The sequence below is a fragment of the Prionailurus viverrinus genome, chromosome B3, assembly GCF_022837055.1.
Source record: "Prionailurus viverrinus isolate Anna chromosome B3, UM_Priviv_1.0, whole genome shotgun sequence".
Classification (NCBI taxonomy): domain Eukaryota; kingdom Metazoa; phylum Chordata; class Mammalia; order Carnivora; family Felidae; genus Prionailurus; species Prionailurus viverrinus.
The window spans coordinates 119251411-119279299 of record NC_062566.1 but is presented as its reverse complement, the minus strand read 5'-3'; the positions used below and the strand labels follow the sequence as shown (position 1 = coordinate 119279299).

Genomic DNA, 27889 nt, shown 5'->3' with positions numbered 1-27889 from the left:
AATAATTTTGGAGTTTTTGCACTTAGATATACAAGGGAAAGTAATACAATTACTACTTAGGGATCTTGAAAGATCATTATCAATGACTTTGACAAAACATATGATATATTCTGGCCTATGTACCCCAGACAGTGGGGATAAAACACATTTACCATCTTGAAGAGATGCAGCTCTTTGGTTTTAGTAACAGATCCTCATCCCCTACCTATTTATTGTTCTACATACAGAAATGATACATCAGGAAATGTATTCTATTTCCTATGATTGCCATGCTGCACAATACTGAAAGGCCTTCTCAAGGGGTCCATAGTATGAACAGAGATTCAGAATGAGAATGACATCTGTCTGCAGTCTCTCTAAGGTTCTGTGTTCCTCGTTCCCCCCTCCCCATCTTCTTTAGCTTCATTTCCACAGTGCCCTAAAAGGCTCCTGGGACCTCTTATAAGGGCTTATGCACATGGTGTAAACTTCCAATGGCAGTAATTTATGCCTTAACCCACTTTTTGGTCATTTTTCCTGGCCACTTAGGCTAATTATCCAAGTCATCGGTGTACAATAAACAAGGATGTTCCTCCCGAGCACTCACCCCCCCCCACTTCATCCCACCCAGTGGGGCGGTCATAATGCTCCATAGGTAATCACTGCAATTATCTCCATGGCAATAGAGTGCAGGGTTATTAGGCCCAGGGGACTTGCCACAAATTCGGATGGCAGAACCATCAAGTCACAATATCCGGTGCTGGACAATCACCCATACTCAGAGGAAGGTCAGGCCCCACCATAATGCATGTGATGAGTCATGCCAAACTGCACACAGAGATACAGGTAGGGATGGGAACATTTTCCCCAATTTGATGGGTAATTTCCTTTTGCTAATGCTCTCACTGCTTCTCCTGAAGTTCTCTTAAGTGGACTCCATTCCCCCCTTTATGCTATACCTTTTAAGCCACCCTTATAAAAGTTAGTTTAGACGTCCTTTTAATCCAGTACAACAGTTTTAGTTCCTTATACCCCAATTTTTTTATACTCTTTAGAACTATGCTTCTAATGCAGTAGCCACAGACACATGTAGCCACAGAGCACTTGAAAGGTATGTAGTCTGAATTGAGGTGTGCTCCAAGTGTAAAATACACACTCGGTTTTGAGGGTTTAACGTGAAAAAGGAATGTAAAATGTATTATTAATAATTTTATACCATTACACGCTGAAGTGATAATACTTCGGATATGCTGGGTTAAGTTAAATAACATAAAATTAAAATTAACCCTACCTGTTACTTTATGTCTTTTTTACAAGTAGCTAGAATACTAGGAAATTTAAAATTACATATGTGACTCACATTATGTTCCTATCAAGCCACGCTGCTACAGAGTTAAATGGATGATTCCTATTAACTTACAAATCTGAAAAGCGGATGGCATGATAATATTTAACATCTGAAGAGTACCTTATGCTTTTTAATGTGTGTATTTATGTTTTAATTGGGTATGATTAATTATTGCAGGATAACCGGAATTTCTGTCATCCCACAGTCTTTGAAACTAAGATATTTGATTTAATTCCCAAATGTTACATTTATCCCAGCATTGCCTTTAATGATGAAAGAAGTAAGAGCAAGCCAAGGAGACAAAAATTCTTGATTTAAATGACATTGTGCATTTTCAGGAGAAGAAAACAAAAGTGGCTATTTTAAGTGCGTGGTGATTCCCAACTTCGTGTCTTCTCAGGTACACAGACCATATGTGGTCCACTGGATATAAGAAATTCCTGGCCAAAGGAAAACTGGAGTGGACTATTCCATCTTATTACTAGATCACGTGGGAAGTTGACTCTTAGGCAAAGGGGAGTGACTTCCATACTGCAAGTCAGCTTGTGAAGCTGATGGGAAGCTTTTATAAAGGTAGCAGTGAACCCAGAATGAAAGCTGGTTAAAGAACAGAAGCAATAAATGAGGTTGAACTTAGGAGATGAGTGAATAGGTTTGACACAGTAAGTCAATGAGATAGAAAAAAAAAAAAAAAACACAACACAAAATGCTATTGCACATAGGACCATGAGGCTCAACCAGACAAAAGAATGCTAACTGGTCAGACAGACATCTTTGCCTTTCAAGTTAGGAAAGAGTCCCCTTTCCAACCTACCCAAGGACCCGGAGGGGGGGGGGAGGGGGGAGCGGTGGAGGAGGGAGGCTGAAAGGGGGTGGGAGGGGAGGAGGGAGGCTGAAAAGTGTTCACTGCTTCCCTCTGCTGGTTAAACTAGACTGTTTTGTTATAAAGAACTGTTGAACTCCAGAAGACCTGTAAAATTCAGTTAGTATCTTAAAGATATTAAGATATCTTTATCTTATATTATATATATTATCAGAAACAGGCTGAGCATGGTTTTTTTTTGTGCTGCACTGATGGACATGCAATGTTATTAGATGTCTGTAATGAGATAATATGTGTAAATAATAATCTTACTGTTTATTGAGTACCTACTACATATGTACCAGGCATTTTATATATAGCTCTGATTTACAGATCTTATTTTCCAAAGCAAGTTTTATTGCCCCAATTTGCAGGTGAGGAGGATAGAGATCAGAAAAGTTAAGTAACTTGCCAAATGTCACACAGTGAACAAGAGTCGCTATCTGGACCTAAATCCACATCTTTTCTAACATCGACACCCATGCTGTTGCATGACATCGCACTAAGGAACTACCTAACAATGCCTGACATCTAGTAAGTATTCAATAAATGTTAGTTCCCTTCCCTTATCATGGCATTCTGACATCATTTTCCAACCTCCTGCTGAGTTTGCATTAGACGATGCAATAGCTATTAGAAACATTTCATTAATGGTGACACCCACATAAAAGTCTGCCATGTATAAAAACATAAATAAAAACCCCTACTGCCCTTTCAGCCATGCTGGAAGCAAAGGTACAAGTCCGGAGGAGTCTGATGTCAATGCCAAGGAAAGTCCTCTACTGGCAAGTATGTGACACTGGGAAGACATCTGCCAACATACATTCCCAGCGCCTGAGGCCCATGTCTTGACATACTGAGCCAGTGACAGGAGGACACCAATGATGACGCAACGTCAGATAACCAATGGGAATGAGAGATGACTGGTAAATCAAGTAAGAAGGCACTGGCAGAGGCAGCAAAGAGGCGTGGTGCTTGCAACAAGGCTGTAGCTTGAAAAGAAAAGAGGTCGTACCTTCACAGCCACGTTCTATCTGTCCACTCCGATGGAGGGCATCGTTGATGAGGTCTGGCAGACGCCCATTCAAATCCACCGAGGCCAGACATCCCTGAAAGCCATCCCGGGAAGCCACCAATTTTGGAAGGTTGCTGTACATGCCTTGGGCCAGACCCGCCATGTAGAGGTCACCTACAAAAGAAAGTAAGTAGCAAGAGCAAATGAGTAAAGGGTTAGAAACCATGTCAACTAAAGCTAATGCACCTTAGACTAGTATACTTCTTGGATAATGATAATAAAGCTGGGAGGGGGAACCAGCATAAACAACTAATTACCAGAGTTTCTACATTGTAGACAGAGGAAACTAACATTGCTTATGTCATTCATTTTCTGCATGCCATCTCACAAATTTTAATCACTATATTCAGTCTATGAGGTAGGTATTGTTCCCATTTTATGATGAAGTAAAGATTAACAGGATTTTCAACAAAACCACCACTTACTCACTGCTTTTTATGTGCCTGTTACCAATAATATGCTTAGGATTTTATAGACATTATCCCATCAAAAATCGAAACAGCCCATAAAGGTAGTAACAATTATTATCCTCATTTTGCAGGGAAAAAAAAAAAGTATACAGAAGCTGAACAAGGCTAAGCGATTTCATCAAACTCACCCAGCCAGTAAGCGATTCAGCTGAGATTCCAAAACATATAGATACATATCCTTTCCTCTATATTATGAGCCCCCACATTTTGACATTTATCACCTCACACTCAGCCCCCACATACCCCAGGTTTACGGAGAAAACGAACCATCCCTGGAAGAGTGGTTTAAGTAAAAATTGCATTTGGATATAATTTAATGCTGTTAAAATAGGATATGCGTTATGTATCGAAAACACATAGCATTCCTAACTTGCAGTATACTTCTGCAAACAGCCTTTCTATTGTAAAAAATGTTCTAAAAAGGAAATCCTTCTTTACAGGTTTACCTTTCAAATCCAGATTTTTGGCACCATTGATAACCTGAGTGACCACTTTAGTGTCCACTTTCAAACTGTGGGTGTTACTGTTGTCTCGGGTGATGACGACGTTGTGCCACTGGTTGTCATTCAGGGGGCGGTCACTGTTGCCCTTGATCACATTGGGACCATTCCCAAGGTCAAACACATAGTGTATGTACCTGTGAGAAACAATAACCCCCCAGTGAGTTGAGACTCCCTAAAGTGGATTAATGGCAACCTATATACATAACTGATACTAACGGCTTCACATCCCCCATGTTACCCTGGCATTATGCAGGAATAATTAAAGCTTGATTTAGGATTGTAAAAATAATCCTAGCCTATCCTATCAGACCTTAATTCCATACTTACGTAATTCACTTCTCTAACACTATCTAAAAATCCAGAGTCACAAAGTAGTGTAGACAGTACATTCCAAAACACTAAGGGGTGGCATTTAAATTCAATGGATCATGGATCTATTATCTGGTTCTGTTCTAGTTTTTGTTTTTATTTTAACCATTTTCCAACACACGGTAGTAAAATATCTTGCAGAAAGAACAGCTTTTAAAACGTTGCATAAATGAGCGAATGGTAATGCTGAAAATATCTATATTTCATTTCTTCCTATAGACTTGGTAGCTGAAGATAGCACTGACCCAGAGACAGATGCAATGCACCCTATATATCCTTCTTTTGCAAAAATAAGCTTCTCTCCTATAGGTTTAAAGGACTACATTTTACAGTAAAAAAAAAAGTCTGAGAATATTGAGTTAGTGGAATATCTTTAAATAAACTAATGAATTTCTCTTCCTTCTAGCCCTAACCGTTACATAGGTATTTTTAATCAATGAGGATGAGAGCATGTACTGGGAATAGAGAGTAGGGAACAGAATAGGTACTTTTTTTCATATCCATATTTCATGCAGGGCTTGAGCTGAGATACCTGGTATAAACTATGTGAAGTGTTCTACTCACCCCTTGACTAGCTCAACTGCAATGAAGTCATTGCCATCACCACTGTTGAAGAGGATGAAGCCATCAGCTGAGGTGGTCTTGAACTGGAAGAAGAGGTGCATGGAGGTGTATGCCTGAAGGGTGGCCAGGCTCAGGTAGCTGCTCTTGGTCTTGAAGGTGACAGGGTCAGCAATGATGTTCCTCAGTCCAAAACGTGCCTTCAGCTCACAGTAATCAATGTCACCATTTTTGCACAAGTCAATGTAGAGCAGGCCATTGAACATGAGGCTCTGCAAGTGCCCAATGAAACTGGAGGGGACAACGGAGATGTAGCGTTTCTCAGTCATGATTCCAGTTTCGATATTGTGGAATTCCAAGCGGGTATGGTCCCCCACCATTGTACCTATGAACATCACAAAGGAGATACCAACAAGTCACCATGTTTTGTCACGGCATCCTTACTGTATCTTTTAGGTGTCCATGCAAAATATTCACTTCCAGAAAACAAAATACTCAATGTAGTATGGAGCCAATGTGGCCTCAGTCAGGAGGCTGACTCTTGACCCAGTCTGAGCTATATGCCCTGCATACCATGCTCTCATGCCGCAGCTCAGAATATTCCATCACATAACAGAAAATACACAATTGTGGATAATTCCACTGAAAGGGTAAAACCATCTCCATTCAAAAAAAACAATTGGGTATTAAGCATACTATAAGCAGAAAAGTCTCTTGCCCTAAACCTTTTAAAGATACAACAAAAAAAGCATTAGGCATTCAGTACCAAATATTTATTGATGTAATAATTTACCACCTAGTACTTGTAGAAAGATTCTATTGTAGAACATTAATTTTTTTCTGACCAGCAACTGTTGCTATTTCTTATAAAACAGCTTCCATCTTTATTTTACCTTAAAACCATCTGGACTGGATAAAGCTGGCCCTCACCCAGCTCTTGAAATAATCAGGCTACCCAGACTGGACGACTCCATATATTTTATGCCCCTAACCAAAGAGCATTGTCTATATGGACTAACAAGGTGGTCTTTAAACTTTATCATACCTCTGGCTCACATTAAGGGCTTCTTAACTCACAGTTCCCTAGGCCCTGCCCTCAGAGTTTATCATTCAAAAGTCTGGGGTGTAGCCTGAGAATATGCATTTCTAACAAGTTCCAAGGTGATGCTTATATAGCTGGTCTAGGAACCACCCTTAGAACCAAGGGATTAGCAGCAACATAAACTGGAGTATTCAGTAATTATTCAGTAATTAACTCGAGTAATATTCACCTCCAGAGCTTTTGCTGGAACACCTTTGAAAGAGTCATTCTTGGTAAATAAGGTTTGTTGAAGGAATAAGAAGAAAACCCAGAGCTGCTGGAGGCCTCGTGATAAGGAGAGAGATTGGGCCTGCCTAAATAGACAGCCAACCCGGAAGATAACCACAACATGGACAGAAAGTTTCTCTAGAGTGATGCCATGTGAAGGTCTGGATTCAGTAGTCACAGCCAGACTTTTAACTATATGGCAATAGATTCCCTTTTGTGCTTCAAGCATTTGAGTTGGGTATCTGACACTTACAATTAAAAGATCTCCAGCTGATACAAATAAACTAGTAGACCTTTCATTACATGGCTTATCTAGAAGTAGTAAGTGAATAGGGCAGGAGTAATGAAAGGGGTTTGAAATAAATACAAAAGAGAATGGAAATCTTAATAACAAAGTCAAGAAAAACAGCATTAGTATGGCTAGAGTAGATGGTGACTCCCTCAACATTTATATAGACAAATCATTAAAATTTAACAAACCATGCCCTAATGCCCCAGTGGTGAAGGAAGGGCAGGGAAAATCCCTCCTCCTGCCCTATCTTGTTACCTCCCACACTGAAGAAACTTCACTACAAAGACACTCCTAGCATCTCTTTACTAACTCTGTTACAGCTTTCCAGAGGAAAAGGAGTGACATAATCAGGAAGATTAAAGAAAATCTACCAAGAAACTGTATTTCCATAGTTCACCCCCTGGCACTTCCTGTATCTCCCTAGGGGAACAAGCTGTCTTCGAGAAATACCCAGTGTAGGGGCACTTGGGTGGCTCAGTCGGTTGAGCGTCTGACTTCAGCTCAGGTCATGATCTCGCAGCTTGTGAGTTCAAGCCCCACATTAGGCTCTGTGCTGATGGCTCAGAGCCTGGAGCCTCTTCATATTCTGTGTCTTTCTCTCTCTCTCTGCCCCTCTCCCGCTCACACTCTGTCTTTGTCTCAAAAATAAATAAACATTAAAAAAAAAAAGAAATACCCAGTTTACCCCATTTACCCATCACACCATGGACTTTAGGGAAGCAAGCCTTGCTTCCGTGGAGATGCCTACCCAAGCCCTGAATTAGTTAGCATTCAAGTGGGCAATGCTAATTCTGAAATTCAGGGGAGCCTGTGTGGCTCAGTCGGTTAAGCATCTGACTTCAACTCGGGTCATGATCTCATAGTTCAGAAACCCAATACCTGCATCTGGCTCTGTGCTGACAGCTCAGAGCCTGGAGCCTGATTCTGATTCTGTGTCTCCCTCAGTCTCTGCCCCTCCCCCACTCACTCTCTGTCTCTCTCTGTTCTCTCTCTCTCTCTCTCTTTCTCTCTCAAAAATAAACATTAAAAACAAGTTATCAAAAAAATAATTCTGAAATTCAGTAGAGGTTAACCACATTCTTCAGTACTAGTGTTACCACTGATAAAAATGATACTTGGCTTTAACCAGCCTTGCATTTGTTTTTTTGTTTTTTTTTTGTTTGTTTGTTTTTTGTTTGTTTGTTTGTTTTTTTGTTTTTTGTTTGTGTTTTTTTTTGCTATTCATGTAGAACTCAGACAGCAGAGGAAAAAAAAAGGATAGGAGGGAATTATATTTTCTTAGGTCCCTTCAACTTCAGTACCTGGGAGATTCAACTAGATCTCACCTTCAGATATTCAGTATTAATGTCATCTCTTTAGGAGCATACTCGGATCTGATGCAAATAGTTGTTTTTAAGCACAAAAGTCAGATTTACATTTTATGAACTTCTATGTGGTGTTTTGACAACTAGTGACAATTCATTCTCTTAATAGAAGCAAAAATAAAATAATGGGTGTTGGTTAACCTAAATATAAAATTATAATAGGACAAAAATAAAAATGTAACATAAATCTGCTAATAATTGAAAAAGTAGGAGAATTAGTGTATAAAATTACTTGGTATTGAAAGTTGGACTAATCACGAAAATGAAAACTGGCATAGCCTAAATTCACGTGCTGTAGAACAATGTAGTGACTGAAATGAATACCCATATTCAATTAGCTATAGCTGTTAATACAGGGCTGGAGAATGATGGGAGGGATCATTCATAGCCAATCTTCATGGGAACACAGGAACTAAAGAATACTTCAAGCCATGCTAATTCTTATTTGAAGGAGTAGGAGGAGAAGGAGGAGGAGGAGGAGGAGGAGGAGGAGGAGGAGGAGGAGGAGAAGGAGGAGGAGCAGGAGGAGAAGGAGGAGAAGGAGGAGGAGAAGGAGGAGAAGGAGGAGGAGAAGAAGGAGGAGGAGGAGGAGAAGGAGGAGGAGAAGGAGGAGAAGGAGGAGGAGGAGGAGGAGAAGGAGGAAGAGGAGGAGGAGGAGGAGGAGGAGAAGAAGGAGGAGGAGGAGAAGCAGGAGGAGGAGAAGAAGCAGGAGGAGGAGAAGAAGCAGGAGGAGGAGAAGGAGGAGGAGAAGGAGGAGGAGAAGGAGGAGGAGGAGGAGGAGGAGAAGAAGAAGAAGAAGAAGGAGGAGAAGGAGAAGGAGGAGGAGGAGGAAGAGGAGGAGGAGGAGGAGATGGAGGAGAAGGAGGAGGAGAAGAAGGAGGAGGAAGAGGAGGAGGAGGAGGAGGAGGAGAAGAAGGAGGAGGAGGAGGAGGAGGAGGAGGAGGAGGAGGAGAAGGAGGAGGAGGAGAAGAAGGAGGAGGAAGAGGAGGAGGAGGAGGAGGAGAAGGAGGAGGAAGAGGAGGAGGAGGAGGACGAGAAGAAGAAGAAGGAGAAGGAGAAGGAGGAGGAGGAGAAGAAGGAGGAGGAGGAGGAGGAGGAAGAGGAGGAGGAGGAGGAGGAGAAGAAGGAGGAGGAAGAGGAGGGGGAGGAGGAGGAGGAGAAGAAGGAGGAGGAGGAGGAGAAGAAGGAGGAGGAGGAGGAGGAGGAGGAGAAACAGGAGGAGGAGGAGGAGGAGGAGAAGGAGGAGGAGGAAGAGGAGGAGGAGAAGGAGAAGGAGAAGGAAAATAAGGATAAGGAAAGGAGGAGGAGGATGTGAGGGGGAGGAGTGGGAGGATGGAAGGGGGAGGGGAAGAAGATCAGCTCTGATAATTAAGAAGAGATCATGGGATGATCCTTGGTGAAGACTGGGATTCCAAAAGAAACCCAAAGAGACAATTTTTAAATTCAGCAGGGGGCTTTTATAGAAATTATAAATAAACTGGCCTCCAGAACTGAGGTGTTAGGAAATTCTGCTCACTAGAAAATGAATTTTATAAAGCAAGAAAATTATGTACAGTGTTGACAGAGAGAAGAGAGGTTGAAGAAGGGTAAGAGAAAGGAAACTAACAATGCAATTTGAGAGCATAGCCCATGGACACAGACTGATTTAAGAAAACCTTAAATGGATGAGTCACAGAGGCTCAACTAGAAGTTGTAGGGGGCAGGGGTGCAACATGGAGCCAAATTAGAAGAGGAACTGCTAAAGAAGCTCACTTGGCTGTGGATGGAGGTTCCCAAAAAAGTAAGCTATTACTTCTAGAGAAAGCATTAAAGAGACTGCTTGAAGTTTGAGCCCTGTGCCAAACTAAGCAAATATAGATAGATAGATAGATAGATAGATAGATAGATTTTTTTAAAGATTTTAAAATTTATTTTTTTTTGTTGGGGGGGGCGAGAGTGCAAGCAGGATAGGGGCAGAGAGAGAGAGAGAGAGAGAGAGAGAGAGAGAGAGAGGGAGAGAGAGAATCCCAAGTAGGCTCCACGCCGTCAGCACAGAGCCCAATGCGGGGCTCAATCTCACGAACTGTGAGATCATGACCTGAGCTGAAATTGAAAGTCAGATGCTCAACTGACTGGGGCACCCACGTACCCCTATACAGGTTTTTTTAATCTGTGTATCATCTAATCAATATTAATTGATTGGGAACCTTTTCATTCATCTCCTCTGAATGCTGCCTTGTAGACTAAAACACCTTTCTGTTCAAGGGGCGAATATATGCATACTTCACAGCAGCTGCTTTCAAATTTCACAGGAAAGAAGAGTGATTTTGGAGAAAGATAACAAAAAAAAAACCCACAAGACTACTAAACATTATTTATGTGTCAGGCACTGTGCTAGATACTTCAGAACCACCAACAAATGTCATTATCACAATAAATAGGTATTATCTTGCTTTAGAGAGGGGACACTTAGCTTAGGTTAAGCAATGGGATCAGAGTTCATACAGGTTGTAAATGGTAGAACCTCAAATTGAACCCAAGTGTGTCTAATTCCAAAACCCACATCTCATCTTGTAACACTACACAGTGGAGAAAAAACTTGACTTATTCCTTACATTATTGTGGGTGGAATTTAACTGGTGAAATTTCCACACTGAAGTTTCCACAATGGGTTCACACTCCTTCCCAGTGGCCAACCATCATCATGTCATTCCTTCTAATTTACACATATTCAGCACCTTCCTGAGAATAACTGTACTGCCTTGGCTCCTATTCACACATTCGCTTCCATATTTCACTGATGGCCAACAGCAGTTTACACACTAGCCCTCAGAGTGATAAAGTCTATGGAGAACATAAACCTATAGAAAATTTGTCCAGGGTCGAGCTGTAACTTCCCATGAGGCATATACTGGTCGAGCACGTAGACTCTGAAGCCACACTGCCTGGGTTATATAACTTTTATGTGCCTCAGTTTCCCATCTGTGAAGTAGGTATGAAGTTTTCAGGATTAGATGTGTCACTTCACAGAAAGTACTTACAATGGTGCCTAGTGCTTAAGTTGATAGCTATTAATAATTATGCATAATTCATTTTTTCCTTTCTCTGAAATGTGTTAAGAATTTCCTAATTAGTTTGATTATTTGTTCCCTTTTACTAGAACACAATCTCTTTTTAAGTAGAAACCACTTCTCACCTCTTCTGTATGTCCTGCAGTGTTTAGCAGAGGGGACTGAGCACAGCAAGCATCCCTCACATCTGAGGAACGAGGTTGTATTTGAGACATTTGCTCTGGAGTCAGGGTTTGGATCATCGCCATCTCTACACATGAAGTTCCTAGCCACACTAAAAGCTTAGCAAAGAAATAACAGGAAAGACTGAGAGGAGGCAACTTGACCTCCCTTGGCTCCCAGACATGGGGAGAGAAGTCAAGAAAATGAAGGCTTGTAAAGTCTCAGTAAAGGATGCACATTTTGCCCACAATCTTCCAGCTCCATTGGTCACATACCCTTTCCTCCACGATAACAAATTTTTTCAAAAGTATATCCTTTAACAACAACAACAACAAGTTCTGGAGCCAAATAAGCTTGATAAATACTTCACATGTGATCATTGATGATTAGCAATGTATATTAGCATACTAAAGGATCCCAGCAAATCTTGCAATAAAAAGTCCGCTTCATTTTGTTTAACCTAGTATTTCCAAAATCCATCCTATCATGTTGTTTATTAATATAAGGAACAAACTGTCCTTGGAAAATGACTTTCTACAGCTAGGTGCCGGATGTGCTGTTTAGGGCAAGGGACAGAGAAATCAACATGAACCAGAGGAGTCAAAAGAGAGATGAATTTCTGTACTAGCAAGAAGCTCTGGGTGGAGTGGGTGATTCACACAGCATCAGACCCCAATTCTGAGGAGCATAACCCTAGTGAAGTGTTCCCTTCATTTATTCCTGAAAATAGAAATCCAGCTCAGTCAGTCAGTCAGTCAATCAATCAATCTTTATTAACTGTCAACTGAACCTAACACTTTCCCAGGAACACACTGTATCACAATACATGAAAACCACCAGGCTAAGGAATATTTCTTTCCTTGCTTTTGATTCCTTATGAGTCTGACCTATTCTTTGCATCATTTCTACAAACTAGCTGAAAATTTGACACCCTAGGGGACCTTAAACAGCATGAAAGGGATTGCTAAATAAGCCAATAAGACACTACTTAATAACCTGAGGACTGTGTGGTATTTTAGTTTCATTGCCTGATTTTATGACTTCTGTGAGCTAAAATTAAAATTCCCAAACCCATTATCACTGTAAGAAGCAATCCAAGGTTGTAGCTCATAAGCAAAATAGCTCTTTTCTTCTCCAAGATTTCTTTATCCTTATGGCTGCTCTTTTCCATCAGCAGTAAAGAAGGGGATAAGGTTGAAAATGAAAGAGCTTCATTAATTTCAAATATCAAATTACTGGATGACTTGGGTCTTCAATGGTTTAGTCCTGCTTTTTAATTATTAGTGGTAAGAGAAAAAACACTTTATAATTACCTTTATTCTAAAGTTTCTATAAAAGAATAATGACCAAACGAGGTAATACACATTACTGTATCCTCAGTTCTGCAGTTCTTTATGACTACAGCTTTCAGGGCATGTTATTTCCTGTGGAAATAAAAAGGATTCACTGTCCAGAGAGCTTGGGGTGAGGTCGCCATCTAGTGGCTGCCATTCAAAACACTCTGGGAATAGCACCGCTGAGCTACTGGGCTTAGTCCAGAGGAGCTAGCAAGGGATATGGGACTGTCACTGCTGCTTTGCAGAATCCTGTTTGAACTAACAGCTCACGAGGACTTCTTGAATAATTAATTCAGGATGGCTGTGGGTTCTAAACCATATATCCATTTTTACATCTCTTTGCTTACATTCATTACATAAAGCTAAGTTACCCTTCAGGCATATAGAATAGTAACCTTACCCCCCACACATACTAAGGTGTCTATGTACATACAATTGGGGGGTTTCGGATACTTATTATGGTTCTGTTTAGCTTCATTTTTGAGGGGAGAGGGGTGTTTTAGTCTACACTAAAATGTATTCCTCACATCACCCCTAATCAATTCCATTGTATTTTTCCCATAGCATAATACAAATCATTTTTCTTATGATGGTTTGTGAAGTCCAGCAAGCAGCTTGATTTGGTGATATCACAAAAACATGAATTTGGAGCTTGAATTACACAGCTCCTTCTAAATTTCATGTCTTCTTGAATGTAAAAAGACAATAAGAACTCTTATTTTGCAAGGTAATGGGGAATTACAGAAGATTTAAGGAGCCGATATATGTAAGACAGCTATCTCAGTATCTAATGCCTACTGGGCACTGAATATATGCCTCCTACTCTTCCTCTGTTCATAGACTCTCCTTACCTACCTACCTACCTACACACACACACACACACACACACACACACACGCACACGCACACGCACACGCTTTACCTCCACACATGGCTCACTATAATTCCAGACTCCAGAAGTACTGAAGCTCATGAATATAAAATTAAATTATAGGACCCCAAATTGTAGGACCTTTAAACAGGAGAGGTCCTTAGCAGTAATAGAATTTCAAGGTTAAAAATGAGGAAATGAGGAAAAAGAGATTTATCATATCTGTCCCAACAGCAAAAAGTATTTTAGTTAAAATGACTGTATGAAACCCCAGGGATCCTGACTCTATCTTGACTATCTTAATCACAGAAGAATCTAGAGATAATTTACACCACTGACTTCATTTGACAAGATTCAGAAACAGTAAGTGACTTTTCCAACATCTGGTAGAGAATTAAAGCCAGGGCCCAGATCTCCTGACATGAACAGTGTTCTATAATACCCCATGCTACCCTCCAAGTTTTCTTTTCATATCCTAGTGCACTGCTCTGGAATGTTAGAAAGTAGAGATTTATTTGGATACAACACGGAGGATGCCCTCTCTCTTCCAACCTAGACCTCATTAAATTTTACCCATCAAATTATGGCTAACTAGCTACCTTAATTAGCCACTCCTGCTTTCCCCAGCCCAAAATGATAATTTTCTCTTCTGAATGACAACGACAACCCACCTATTTTGGAATCTCATTACATATTCTTTGTCTTATTTTCTATTACCTGGGTCCTATCTACTCTACTAATTGGTTCATTATTTGAGGAAACAGATAATCTCTTGTGCTTCCTTCTTTTTTTCTACATCCTTAGCACACTACTGATATGTAACAGGCTCTCAAGAAATACTTATTGCTTATGTGAAGCTTCAAATGTTCCTTTACTTATGTATACATTCATTCATTTATATTTGTCCTCCTAGAATGTAAATTCCAACCAAGTCAAGCACTTGCCTATTTCTTCACCTCCATATTCTTATTGCCTTCTGAAGTAGAACTCAAAACATGGTAGATACTCAATAACAATTAAATAACATATGTATTTAGCTCCTTCCTAAGTATCCTGTAGTGATCTAAGTACATACTTTTACCTATAATGTTCTGAATTTCTGGTTTATTCATCTTCCTCTACTAGAAAGTCAGTTATTGAGAGAAGAAACTGGCACCTGGGAAGGTGATTGATAAGTGATTTTTGAATAAATGAATAATAAAGGATCTACAGAACTGTACATCTACTCTCCAGATACATATTCTATGCCTAAGGATATCTCATCAACATACAGCGACAGTAATGGGTAAATTCTATAATACAGATCAATGAAAAGGGATTATGCAAATATAGAGGAAGACCTCCTTAGCCTTACCTGAGCTTGTCAACAGAGAACATGTCACATGACTTCTGTTAAGCAAAATAAAACATTTTTTTTTAAAAACCCTTTGCTCACTGAATGACCAAGAGGACTATGAAAGCAAAGACAGACAAATTTCACTACATATAGCTGTACTCACCCTCAGCCACATCATCATCCACAGTTAACTTAAGGCTTTTTCCTCTCCGCACCACCCGAACGGTGTGCCATTCATTGTCATTGAGCTTCTGCCCCGCATACAGGGTCTCAGGTCCTTTGCCTAAGGACGATGGTAAGTGTTAAAGTTAGAATCAATTCTGAAAGTAGTAGTTATGGCATCAGAACTGTCAAAGCCACACTGGTGCACATGACCCAGTAGCATTCAAGGAATCATGCCCACCCATAGCCCATCTTAGTTTCACTGATCCAAGAGAATGCTCCACTATTGCCCCAAATGCAAAAGTCTCAATTCATATGGACATTGACAAAACAATGAAAGATATAAGTGTCCTCCTTTGTCTACAGATATAAAGTTCTAAAATGCCAATGGTAAGCAAACATTTATAAGAAATGCAGTCAGCTGTCATTTTGTTTCTCAAAGTCTTAGATTTCAGATGAATTTCTTAAAGACACAGGAAACCCATCATGTATTTTTTTTTAGAACTATTTGGTCACTTAGGCATAATACACCAGTCTGGCTTTTAGAGAGTATTCATCAATTGGATGAGAAAAGAGTTCTGTAATATATATACTCTTAACTTGATTTTGCCATTAACCCACGGTCCTACCAGAATTCAGCAACCATAGAAATCACTACAGTAATCACCACAATAATAATGTTGAGGTCTAAACCCCATGACAAATAATGCTCCTGAAGGGAATGTGAAGTATTCCAGATTTATCTCATTGCTCATCATCCTCCAAAAAGATATAAAAATCTAAGAAATGAAATAATGTAAAATTCCGAAATAGAACCCTTCTAGGTCAAAAAAATATTCAGTAGAAAGTGCCACCAAATAAAGGAATAAACCAAGTTGTCTCTAAAGATCCATGATCAAGATGTTCAAGAGGATGTTCAAGTGCACCCTAAGGAGAAGCCGGCTCAACAAGGAATTACAATATTTAGGGACAAAAGCTGTCAAGATGAACACTGAAGCATGAAAAGAATTTGGTTAGTAATGGCAGGGTGGTAGAAATGTCATGTTTTGCTCACCATTGAACTGAGATGTAAATTTAAAAGACAAAGAAGATTGCATAGAATCAGAGAACTTAGACCAAGTTTGATCTTTCTTTGTGGGTAGCTGAGCCCATGCAGAAAGATGCCATGTAAGTCTTCCTGGATTAGTCAATCACTATGTAGAAAGCCCTATCTTTGGAAATAGCTGGGGGGAAAAAAAGACGCAATACGTAACTGGCCAATATGTCTTTATGGGTATTATGCATTTGAAATATGTCAGAATACACTTGGATCCAACATATAGGAGGAGCACAGGCCTAGGTGCACAGTAGGTGCTTTAATGAGCACTTATTGAGCAACTGATGTCTACATAGGTATTTATTTCTTTGGAAACCATCAACTAAGGTCAATACATTTTTATCTAAGAAATTTTGAAAGCGTATTATATAGCTTTCACTTTCACCCCTTTCTCTACTCCAAGACTGAGTTATTATATACTCCTTAGGGAAGGAAATTTAAAAAGTAGTATCACTTGGGTAAATATCTTTTAAACTAGGTACTTTTAAACTGTACCCTTTGAGTTATTAGTGTTGCTATTGAATGCTGGTTATATGAGTAATGATAGCAGTTGAAGTTTGGGGGGATTTTCTTCTTAAAAATAAAGATTTTCAAAGTAAAAAGGTCTCTTTTGATTACAATGTATACAATAAATAATTTGCATTAATTTTTTTTCAAAATGTACCTATACCCCAAGTACAATGCAAATTCACAAGAATTCTAAGGATTCAATGAACTGTAAAGTGGACCAAATGTATGTACCCAAAATTGGGTATGATGCCAGGAGATCAATGAATCTTGGGGGGGGGGGTTGGAATTCTATAATAAATCATTTTATGTTCAATCTTAGCTTTTCTTTGTGAGTATTCCTGTCTTAATATTATATAAAGCACATGAATTATAATGGGATTTTTCCTATATGTCACTTCATTAGGTAGCACTGTTTATTATTTCATTAAATTCAGATCTAAGATTGATGTAACAGTCACTTTTACAATAGCAAACTGTGCAGGCACTGAGAGAAAATGGGCTACATCATGTGGGTGCTTTAAAGCAAGAACAGATGTTCTCAGAAGAAACAAATCTGCCTTTGTTTTGTGTGTGTGTGTCTTTATCCTCTTTATTCTACATGCAAATGCTTCAATAAGAAAGAAGAAAGTAAAGAAAGACGTAGAAAATACTGGCTATGGAGGCAGAACTGTTACAAAGGCAGACTATTTAAACATCTATAGGTGGCATCCGTTCTTTAAGCAATTCTTGCACATCACTTCATTTTTATGATTGGGAACAAAATAAGAGGGAGAAATACTAACACAAACACAGTCACAGTTTAGCAAAATTGCCACATTAGTGTCATATTAGCCACAGAGATGTAAAACAAGCTTTGCGATTAGCCCAGTGTGTTTAAAATGCTGCTGACATTTTGCAGGTACTTTGAATTTTCTCTTGTCCTTGAAATATCCATTCTAGTCAAGTTCAAACAAAAATATTTAACTGTCCATTTGACTCTAAAACTTTAGGATGTGATGGTCTATAACCAAACATGTAAAAAAAAAAACCCTAAAACCTCTCATGCTGTCTCTCACCCCAATAATTCTTGTTACTCTGACAGTAGGAAAAAAATCCATACCCATCTCATTAAAATGGCAGGGAAATGAGTATTATTCAATATTCATTTTCAAGCAATAAATATAGAAATCGTAGTGAGCTTCTGAAAAAAAAATCTCATCTTCCAAAAGTGGACAGTCAATGGCATTTATCTTTAATCAAGTCAAAAGGTCAATGCATCCTACCAGAGAGAAAGTGATGTTTAAACTCAGCTGGAAATGTAGGCAAATAGAGGGGAAGAGCAAATCCAATCTGTAGCCTAAGCATAAAACGGGCCTGGTAAGTGATAGAAGATGCAGACACAAGTCGAAAGTTGAAACATACAAACTGTTAGGTTTTCAAAGAAGGAGGCTTTTGTCTAGGGAAGACTTCTCTGGAAGATTCAAGCACAAAGCCGGTGAAGAAGCATCAGGAAAACGGTGTATAAAGTTCTTCCCTTTACAAAAAGGATGGTCCAGATAAGGAGAAGAAACTTTCTTTTTTAAATTGGATTTTTAAAAGGAACTGATGGGAATTTAGTTTTTTAAACACTAAAAAAAATACTCAAAGCCACTACTTTTCCTGTATTGTCCTTTTTCTTTTTTTGTAGCCAGGAGAAAGGTGATCTGTGATTAGACACATATGGGATGTGAGTATTAGATGCATGTTTCCTTCTTTTATAGTTTAAATAGTAAATATTGATCACAAAGGGAAAAAAATTTTGATTCCCATTAGGCTGCTTAGTTCATCCCTGTTTGCTCTAAATACAGAAAACTAATAATTTATCTGACACCTTATAGTTGAATTTCTCAAGTAATGACCCCTGTGACTGGAGTAAAGAAGCAAAATTACAGTTGAAGATTTCTGAGATACAGAGGTCTATAGAAGTGTTCAATTGTTTATTATCATAGGAAAAAGAGTCTTAATGAATCCTTGGGCAATACCACCCCAATTCTCACTCTTGACGTAGTCTCACTGCAAACTCACTTAGCATCATCTCTTTTAATTAAGACATGTTTCACCAAAGATGGTATAATTCTCTAATGGACGGGGATAGAGAATGAGGTGTCACAGATGAAAAACACAAATAGAGAATTTTCTTAACCTAGCTACAGTAACCCTGTGGAAGACCTATTTCTTTAAGAAGCCAGAACTAATACTAAAATAAAAGTGAAAAATGAGGAGAAAAGCATTCTTTGAGAGACAAATCATTGCTGATTGCTTGGAGGAAGATGACTTAGATAGATATTAGTAGATTGTTCCCTCTGGGGAGGGGAACAGGGAAAGGGAGTGTGTGGGAAAAAAATCTGTATTTGGGTATTACTACAGGCACACACCTTCACAAGGTGGGCTCTGGATTTTAACTATTTTGAGCCTATTTAGTTGTTTTCTTTTTATTTCTTGTTGTTGCTTTTTAGTAGACTGTTCATATTACATGAATTTATTATTCCCCCCAGGAGCAACATGACCAGTACAAATACAAAACACCCCGATATACATTACTTTGTCAATAAATTTCTAAAACCTGCCCAAACCAGGTGGTTTTGCTCATACACAGGGAGGAGAAATTCCTTCCATCTGCCACAAAGGACTATCTCCAAAAGTGGGTAGGTAAGAGTGGAAACTTACTTTGCTTGGGGTAAAGGGGCAGGGATGAAGAGGGCAATATCTGTACGATAATCACTTTGCATTACCTGAATATCTTTCTACTTGTCCAAGAAAGAGAAAGAAACAACAACTTGATTTCTCTTGGAACCATGTTTCACATGAGTCAAAACTGCTACAGTGCATAACAAAATACGAAATTCAGTCCCTCAGAAAGGTGTAGCAAAAGGCACGTGATTATACATTTCAATGGTATGATAAACACTCGAAATGACTGACTGTGTTAGGTTTAAGAACACCAAATATATTTTAAAAGAGAAAACTTACCTTCATTTCCACCAGCACCCTAGGTTGGGCCAGCTGAGCTATGGCAAACAGTTTACTAAGCCTACAGCACCATATACTTTATCAGTCTTCCTCCCCCGAAAAAGAGAGAGAGAGAGGTCAGGCGAGTAAAGGCAAAGGCAAGGAGGGGAGGGTGGCAGAGACATAGGAAGGAAGCATCTTATTTTCTGTCCAAAGCAATTTCAGGTTCTGGTTGTTTTCTTCAGGTTGACAACCCAATAGAGAATAAGAGGTGTTTTGTTTTTATAAACTCATTTTTTTTACCCTGAAAGCATTCATTACCTTTGAAAGAAATTTTAAATCATTTACTTATAGAGACAATTGGGTGAAAAACCTCAAACAGATTCCTCCATTCTCACTAGAGTCCTGGAGTCTCAGAAAGGGCTTCCAATAATGGATATGAACATGGGAGGCTTTCTGGAAAACCTTCTGTTAAGACAACTAACAGTGAGGTATGTGAGAAAGACAAGTGACCTACTTATTCACCCCGAGCACATGTACCCTCCTGGAGGGTACTTGAGACCCTGTTTCTAGTTAAAATCCACTAGAAACACCACCAGTAATTACTGAACCTGAAAGTAAATGGACCAATGAGCCTGCCACATACAACATATTCAACTATGGGCTGACATCCCCTTTCCCTTGGCTCATCCTCTACTCTGCTAATAGCATACTGTTGCTAACCTCTGACAGTGTATCACAGTGTACCAATTCATACATTCAGCTAATGGTACCTGAGCATCAACATGGGATCAGGCACCAGTCCAGTGCCGAGATTTCAGAGAAAATAAGACAGATAAGGTCTCTGCTTTTACACAGCTTACAGCCTAGTCTGAAGTGAGGGAGGATAAAGGACAATACCCAAACATACGGTAATCATCAGATGTGGTTGAGTTCTATGATGAAAATGAAACAGGAGGATATGACGAAAAGTAATTTGGGTGGAGAGTGGGAATAGAGGGTGGGCTACTTTATATCAAGTCTCAGAAAGGCCTCTCTGAGGTGACTTCTCCACTCTTGCCCTGAGTACCCGGTTGGATGGAGAGCTCTTAACTGAGGAGGTCAAAGCAAGCTTCTCTCCGGAGGTGCATCTGAGGCAAATATCCGAGGCAATGGGAACAGCAAGAGCAGAAGCCCAGAATAACCTTGGCATATTAGAGGAACAACAACAACAAACCCCACGGTGGCTGGAGCTTGTGCCCAAAGGAGAGCGTGTGGTGGGAAAGAAGGTGAAGTAAGCAGAGGCCAGATCACAAGAGGACACAAGGACATGGTACAGAGCATGAATTCTGTTCTACATGTATCTGGGAGTCACTGGGAGGTGAGGGGTAAGGGGATCCTATGATTTAAAAATCTTTCTGGTTGCTATGGGTGCACTGGACCCAAAAAGGCCAATAGCAGAAACAAGGGATCTCAGGGAGGCTGTTAAAGGCAGGAAATGAAGGTGACTTGGACTAAGGAGGTAGGAGTAGAAATTGAGGTGGTGAAGTTTGGGGTGCATTTTGGAGGTGGAGTCAACAGGATTTGAGATCACTTTTGAAGGTGGACTGGGAGCGCAAGAGGAAAAGAGAGGAATCAATCTGAGAACCTGGGTGGTAGACACACCCTCAGATGAGAAGGCAAAGATTCCAGAAAATGTAAGACATGACTGATCTTACTAGTCAAGACAGCTTGCTTCCGTTACTTGCATTTTTCCTACGAAGCATCAGTCATACTCAGCACCATCCCCTGGACATTTCCTACTGCTCAAAAGTGTGGCTCCAACTTCACTGCCTGCATGATTTTCTTAGTATGGTGTTAATCTGCACCTTGGGCCACCACTGCCTACTGATGACTCAGGGTTACAGGATTCCTGCTGTCTTTCTTTCCCTTCCTCCCTCTTTCCTTCCTTCCTTGCCTCTCTCCCCTTCTTTCTTTTTTCTTGCATAGTTTCACTTATGTGCTCTGGCCCATGCCTAAGGACTGCAACAAGGAGTGTGCCTAACATTACAAAGCAAACCCTGGCAGCCTATTCAGTGGGATCTCTAAATTGTGATCACAGTGTAAAATGAACCCACTCATCTCGGCTCGGAGAATGGCATCTCAATTTTGAAATGCAGTGAATCCAGGGCTGATATCTCTCTAAAGGAACAAATGACTCCACAAAAGACGAGAAAGAATCCTGCCCCCAATTTACTGCCAAATCTCTACCTTAAGTCATAAATTTACAGCATTGCTTAGGAGAGGTGAGGTGAGCACAGTCTCAAGATTTCTTGTGATAATCTCTCCCCATGAAGCCACTTTTCAAGAGATGAGGGCAATTTGCTCAGGGACAGGCAGAAAGATGCTTTTGTAGGTATTGATTCTATTCTTGTTTAAAAAAAAACTTTCTAAACAATACTAGTATTTTCCCCACCACTGTCATGATATAATTAATACAAATTAGGCTTCTTTTCATGATTTAAAACATTGTTGTACCGTAGGGCCTTTTCTATATGATCTTATTATTTAGCACTAAAGACACAGATTTTGAAAATGATGTGGACTGAGCGAAAGAGATCCGTACCAAGATATGCATTGCAGCCTATCCCCCTAATATCCTCCTAATAAATGTCAATTTAAGCCTTTTCTTTGTGAATTGACCCTTTGTAATAAAAAGCAGAATAAAAAATGTCTGATTATGAATTGAAAGGCATAGTTAATTAATCCCAATAATTAATGTTTTGCTGTCAATAGAAATTAAAGAAGGCATAATACATCTTCCACTGCTCCTCTTCCATAGATTTTCTCCACTTATCTACCTCCACCCACCCCTTTCCAGCTAGAAATGTGCACCTTTCCAGGAACTCAGCTACACTTGTACCCTGTAAATCATCACTATGTCCCTGGTATTACATATAATGTATGTATATATACATATACACATACATATATATGTATGTGTGTGTGTGTGTGTGTGTTTTCATTGCCTTCACTTCTGTGCCCTTTGAAGGAGAACATGCTACCTCTGAAATCTCCAACACCTAAGCAGAGTACCTTACACCAAGAAGATACTCAACATATTAGGGGGAAAAAAGCTAGTGGAAGAATAAATGTAATTGAATATATTCCACATCAAACTAGTAAGCAGGATGAGAAAGGGAGAAGAAATGGAAAAGGAGAAGAGAGTTGTAGACTATATTTCAGCAAGAGAATAAACCTGACCAAATTGAGAAGGTATTCAATACAATAATAATATATATAAGTGAATTAATAAAATTGGATGAAAAAATAAAGGACAGTAAAATTATTGAAGGTGCTGGAAGAAAAAGAAGGGGAGTAGAAGACGTTCACACGCTGCTCTGTGGCAGCTGAGTGAATTAGGCGCTAATTCCTAATTCATCTTGGAGCTAAAAGATACCAGGCAGCAGATACAAATAAAGACACTACTTTTCATTTTAAATATATTTTTCCCAGCCAGAAAAAAAACTACAGCTTTCTGAGAAACTGATATGAGAATGAAAGCAACATTGATAAAAAGATGCTAGTTGCTCTGCATTTACAATCTCATTTAGTTTCCCAGTATGAAGCTGATATGGTTTCCTCCAGCTTTGCAAGTAAAGAGGTAGCACAAAGGGCTACAACCTGCCAAGGTGACACAGCCCCCAGTTTCCCCGCAAAGTCTCTCTGCTGTAGCTGCATTTGTTCTCACAGCTTCATCACGTAAGTTATGCCCCTGGGCTGGCCCAGTCTAGAGATCTGAGGACGAACAAGGTGAGGCCAGGTAAAGGACATGCAAGAAGTGGCTGAACACAGTGAAATAGAAACAGAAAATCTAATCTTGGGGATGAATGAAAAGTGGGACCTGATTTCACTTTTTATTTTTTTATTTTTTTACTTGCAAGACTAGGGTCAAGCCCTAACCTACTAATAAAGCCAAAAGAAGTTAAAAGTTTATATTAGAGATATAAGTAGAGGATAAATAGGTCATGTTGTGTGCCCCTGCAGCAGGCACTTGTGGTACCCTGCATCATGTCTCTTGGGCCAAGCTCAGACTTTAGCCATGACAGCAGGACAGCTGTAAGCTCACACACAGCCTGACAGTCCCGACCTCAAGAAGAGCCAACTCTTGGGCCTTCTCTAAAGTCAGAGGTGTCTTCATTGCCTGCATGCAAGAGACACTAAGAAGTGGGGGAAAGGAGATGGATGCTATCAAACAATGGGAGGGGAAAAGCTAATGGATTAGTTCACCCGAATCTCCTGTCGTTTGAGTGGATAATTCTTGGAGGCATTCATTACAACACTCTCCATCTCCTCCATATCCACTTGACCCACAGCAAAAAACTTGACTATGGATACCCACACTGGTGTTTCCTTTTTTACTGCTCATTCTCTCTACCCCTTCACTCCCAGTTTTGGGGATCTCTCCCAAATAAACCACCTGACCCAAGTCCTTATCTCAGGCTCTACTTCCAAGGAACTCAGACTAAGACAACACACAGTGCTTGATCATTTCCTCCCTAGTAACTCAAATGTTACAACAACCCTGTGGAGTAGGAAATATCAATGCTTATGATGAGATGCAAAAACATTAAGTGACTTTCCCAAGGTCACAGGGTATGAAATCATGAAATTAAATCAAGAATCTAGGCTTCACAGATGGAACTCCACAGACAGAGTTCTCCCCCATTAACCTCTAGCTGCCTACAGTCTAGAAGTACAAAGAGAACAGAAGACAGTGGTCTGCTATCACCATTAAAGGCAGATGTAGGGACTGTGGTTTCAAATTACCAAATAGTGACCAAACTCTTGAGGTTGTGAGGAAATGCATAGCTCTCTGAGGGCAATCACCAGGATCTCCACAATGAGGACCTATGGTCCCATAAGGACCATGGAGGGCTTGTGAGAAGGTAAGAACACCATTACTCTTAATTAGCTTAGCTTTATTCAAGACAGAAGCTAAGAGATATGGTCTCCATACCCAAAGTCCCTTCAGGCTCTATGTTTCTAAATAATTACCATATCTCAGAAGAGGGACTTTATTTTAGATATAAAGATACAGTCACTAGGTTTTATAAGTATCCCGAGACAAAGAGCTTTGTGAAACAGCATTTCCATATCAACCCCTATGTGTGCAGGACCTCCTTCCCACACCAGAAAGTACTAACCCTGAGATAAGAATGTAAAAGGAGTGATATTTCCAGCCTGTCTCCTTCCGATGATAATTACAGGGTCTACTGGCTTATGAGATTGATGGCATTAGCTGATCTCCCACTGTGAACAGAGCCAGTTGAAATGCAGGATGGTCCTATCACCTGAGTGCACCCTCTTATCCTCTTAACATCTGGTTTGTGCAACTGGAGGATCCAGGAGGCTAGATTAGCAGAACTACCACTCTATTCTGGCCCTAGTTCACTAAGATGATGATCCTTCCCCACCCCTTAAAATAATATGTATGTAGGTTTCAAAATATAAGAAATTATAGCTCTCCATCTCACTAGAAATATCATCTCTTTATGACACCCACTAAAATAAAACTTGCAAGACAAGCACATAGAGGAAAAAATTAAAACCAGAGCATTAATAAAAATAGATCAAGGGTATTTTGATTCAAATTATTTGTCTCCCTCTAAGTAAGACTTAAATACAAACGGTTCTTCATGCAGCAAGTGTGGCCTTGGGCAAGCATGCAAAGTGGCTAGCTTGGCAAATGTGGCTAATCTCTATAGGCTGTCTTTATAACTTTGTGCAGCGATTTGCATACAGCATGGAAGTGAACTTCAGACTGCTGACTGCTTTATCCATGCGCCTTGAATTCCTGATAAAGCTGGGGCATCAAGCAGAAGGTAATTGTTCCTACCAATCAGGGTGAAATCACCACCCCACTTCCAAGCTGTATAAAGGAAGAGGAGTTTCTAATTGAAATGGCCAGAACCTACTATAAAGGCATTGTGGAAGTTTCTGAGGGTGCAAAGATGAAAAAGACACACTAACTATAACCAAGGAGCTCATAGTCTTCTGAAAGTGTTACACAAGTAAAAACAAATTGTGTGGGAGAAAGGGGTCCACAAGTGTGCACTGGGTACCCTACCAGTGGGTTATCTGGTCTATCAGGAGGTCTGAGTCATTAACTATCCTTCTGCTTCATATTTTCATGCAGGACTACAAAGGTCCTATAAGTCAGGGACCAACATCTTCATGTCTGTGTCCTTCACAACTTCACATAGCACTGTCCTTGGCATGCAAAGTAAATTCTCAATGGTAAAGAGTAAATGAATATATTTCTTATTCTTCTCATACTTGCATTAGACTCTGCTAATAACAGCAAGCATGTATATTTTACTTACCAAACAGCAGCCACTGGACACCATTCTGAGTGCTTTTCCTACATTAATTAATACTCACATCAATCCCATAAGGTTGTCACGTTTATATTATTTGTTGACAAAATATGCTCTCCCTTCCTATCAGTCCATTCCTAATAGGTCCATCCTTTCTGGAGAATTGTATTTCCTGTCCCATCATGCCAGGCACTATGTGTGACTTCCTCCATTGACAAAGACATGTAAGCAGAAGTGGCCTGGGCCACTTAGAAGGTTTAAGAGTGATTACATGGCTCTGCCACCTCTCTTTTCCCTTTGCCACAAGTCCAAGAGGTGACAGATTAGGGCTGTTCCTTGGCCAGGGTCCAGAAGAGGACGTGAAGCAGAGCCACAGCAGAACCACGATGACCATTAATGTGAGTGGGAAATAAAACTCTGTTCTTTAAAGTAACTAACATTGCAGAGACACATTTGTTAATGGAGCATAACTGAACTGAGCTGACTGATACCTAGGTCCAATTAATATCCACACTTTACCCTTAAGAAAACCAAGGCAGGAGAAAGTTCCGCCAATTTTCAAGGTCACATATGTACTAGTTGCTGGGATTTCAATCTGGGCAGTCTGGTTCCACTTTGGCCTTAACTATTATACTACACAACTTCTATTGGCCAAGGGATGAACCAAGGATGGCTAAGAGATACAAAGATAAATCCTCACAGTGAAATATTCTACACATGCCCTACACACACACAAATATATACATCTATTAAACCAATTAACTAGCTCAATGCAATAAACATGGCTTTAATTTCCAGGTGGAAAGAAGACAAAGGCAAAGAAGAAAAAGGTGGCAAAATAAAATGGGAGAAGAGAGAAACATATAGAGAAAATGAGAGGGGAACAAAATAGATTAAGAAAATTCTCAATATTTGTCAAATCGCTCAGAGGCAAATCTCTCTCCTAGAAAAATAAAACTCAAGATCTTTATCTTTAAAATGCTGCCAGAACACAGAACAAATAAAAGTATTTGGAAGCATGTATTTTGAACAGTATTGGGTTTTTACACTTTAATAAAATGAACTCCTCTGTTTGTGAACTATATAGGATGACAAGCAGCACATCTCACCCAGGGGGATGCCACTTACATGCATGCAACAATCCTGTCATTTTAACTTTCAGACAGCTGCTTTTCATAGCAGCTAAGGAGCAGTCTAGGTCCATAGTTCTAATATTTTAAACTTGATAAGAAGATGGGGCACCTGGGTGGCTCAGTCGGTTAAACATCTGACTTCTGCTTAGGTCATGGTCTTACAGTTCATGAGTTCGAGTCCCACGTTGGGCTCTGTGCTGAGAGCTCAGAGCCTGGAGCCTGCTGCGGATTCTGTGTGTCTCTCTGTCCCTCCCCACTTATGTTCTCTCTCTCTCAAAAATAAACAAACATTACAAAAAATAAACTTGATAAGAAGCATCTGTGGATAATGCAAAGAATTCAGATTCCAGGACTCCGAACTTTTTATGTCTTTTGCCAACCTTTAATTCTTTCCTCAACTCTGTTCTGTATTTTGATTTTTTTTCCAGGTTATGTCCTATGCTTCTCTTAACCTCCCCAACCCTCTCGCCTCCAACATCTATCTTAAGGTCATCCCCATCCAGTTCCTCAAGCCATGAAGTCCCTCCTGGACTCTCTCTTTTCTTTCACCTTCTGCACCCAAACCACAGCCAAGGTAGGCACTTCCATGTCCCAGGGGAGGCCTGAATCTGCTCACTCCATGAGATCCCACCTCTACTGTACTGGTTCTGGCCTTCCTCCACTCCCACTTCAGGTATTGCTAAAGGTGCGTTCTCACTCTCACAATCAATCAACCTTTCACAATGTGGTCAAAATTATTGTTCTACAACAGAAATTTCTTCATGCCCGTTCCTACTTAAAATCCCCCAAGGCCAC

At 40.0% G+C, this 27889-nt stretch overlaps 1 protein-coding gene and 1 long non-coding RNA gene across 7 annotated transcripts in view; one reads left to right on the top strand and one right to left on the bottom strand.

The window, feature by feature from the left end:
* The window catches only part of NRXN3 (neurexin 3), a 1506001-nt gene that overhangs the window by 806740 nt on the left and 671372 nt on the right, over nt 1–27889 (bottom strand). For all 6 annotated transcript variants that reach the window (XM_047863767.1, XM_047863768.1, XM_047863771.1 and 3 more), the window contains exons 7-10: nt 15052–15171; nt 5171–5552; nt 4181–4371; nt 3205–3378 (exon numbers count right to left, since the gene is read on the bottom strand). In XM_047863767.1, coding sequence (XP_047719723.1) covers nt 3205–3378; nt 4181–4371; nt 5171–5552; nt 15052–15171 — 867 coding nt within the window. The remainder of the gene's footprint in view (nt 1–3204; nt 3379–4180; nt 4372–5170; nt 5553–15051; nt 15172–27889) is intronic.
* On the top strand, nt 698–2997 carry LOC125168609 (uncharacterized). The gene is made up of 3 exons (XR_007153220.1): nt 698–825; nt 2564–2723; nt 2908–2997. It is a non-coding gene; the product is annotated as an uncharacterized LOC125168609 (long non-coding RNA).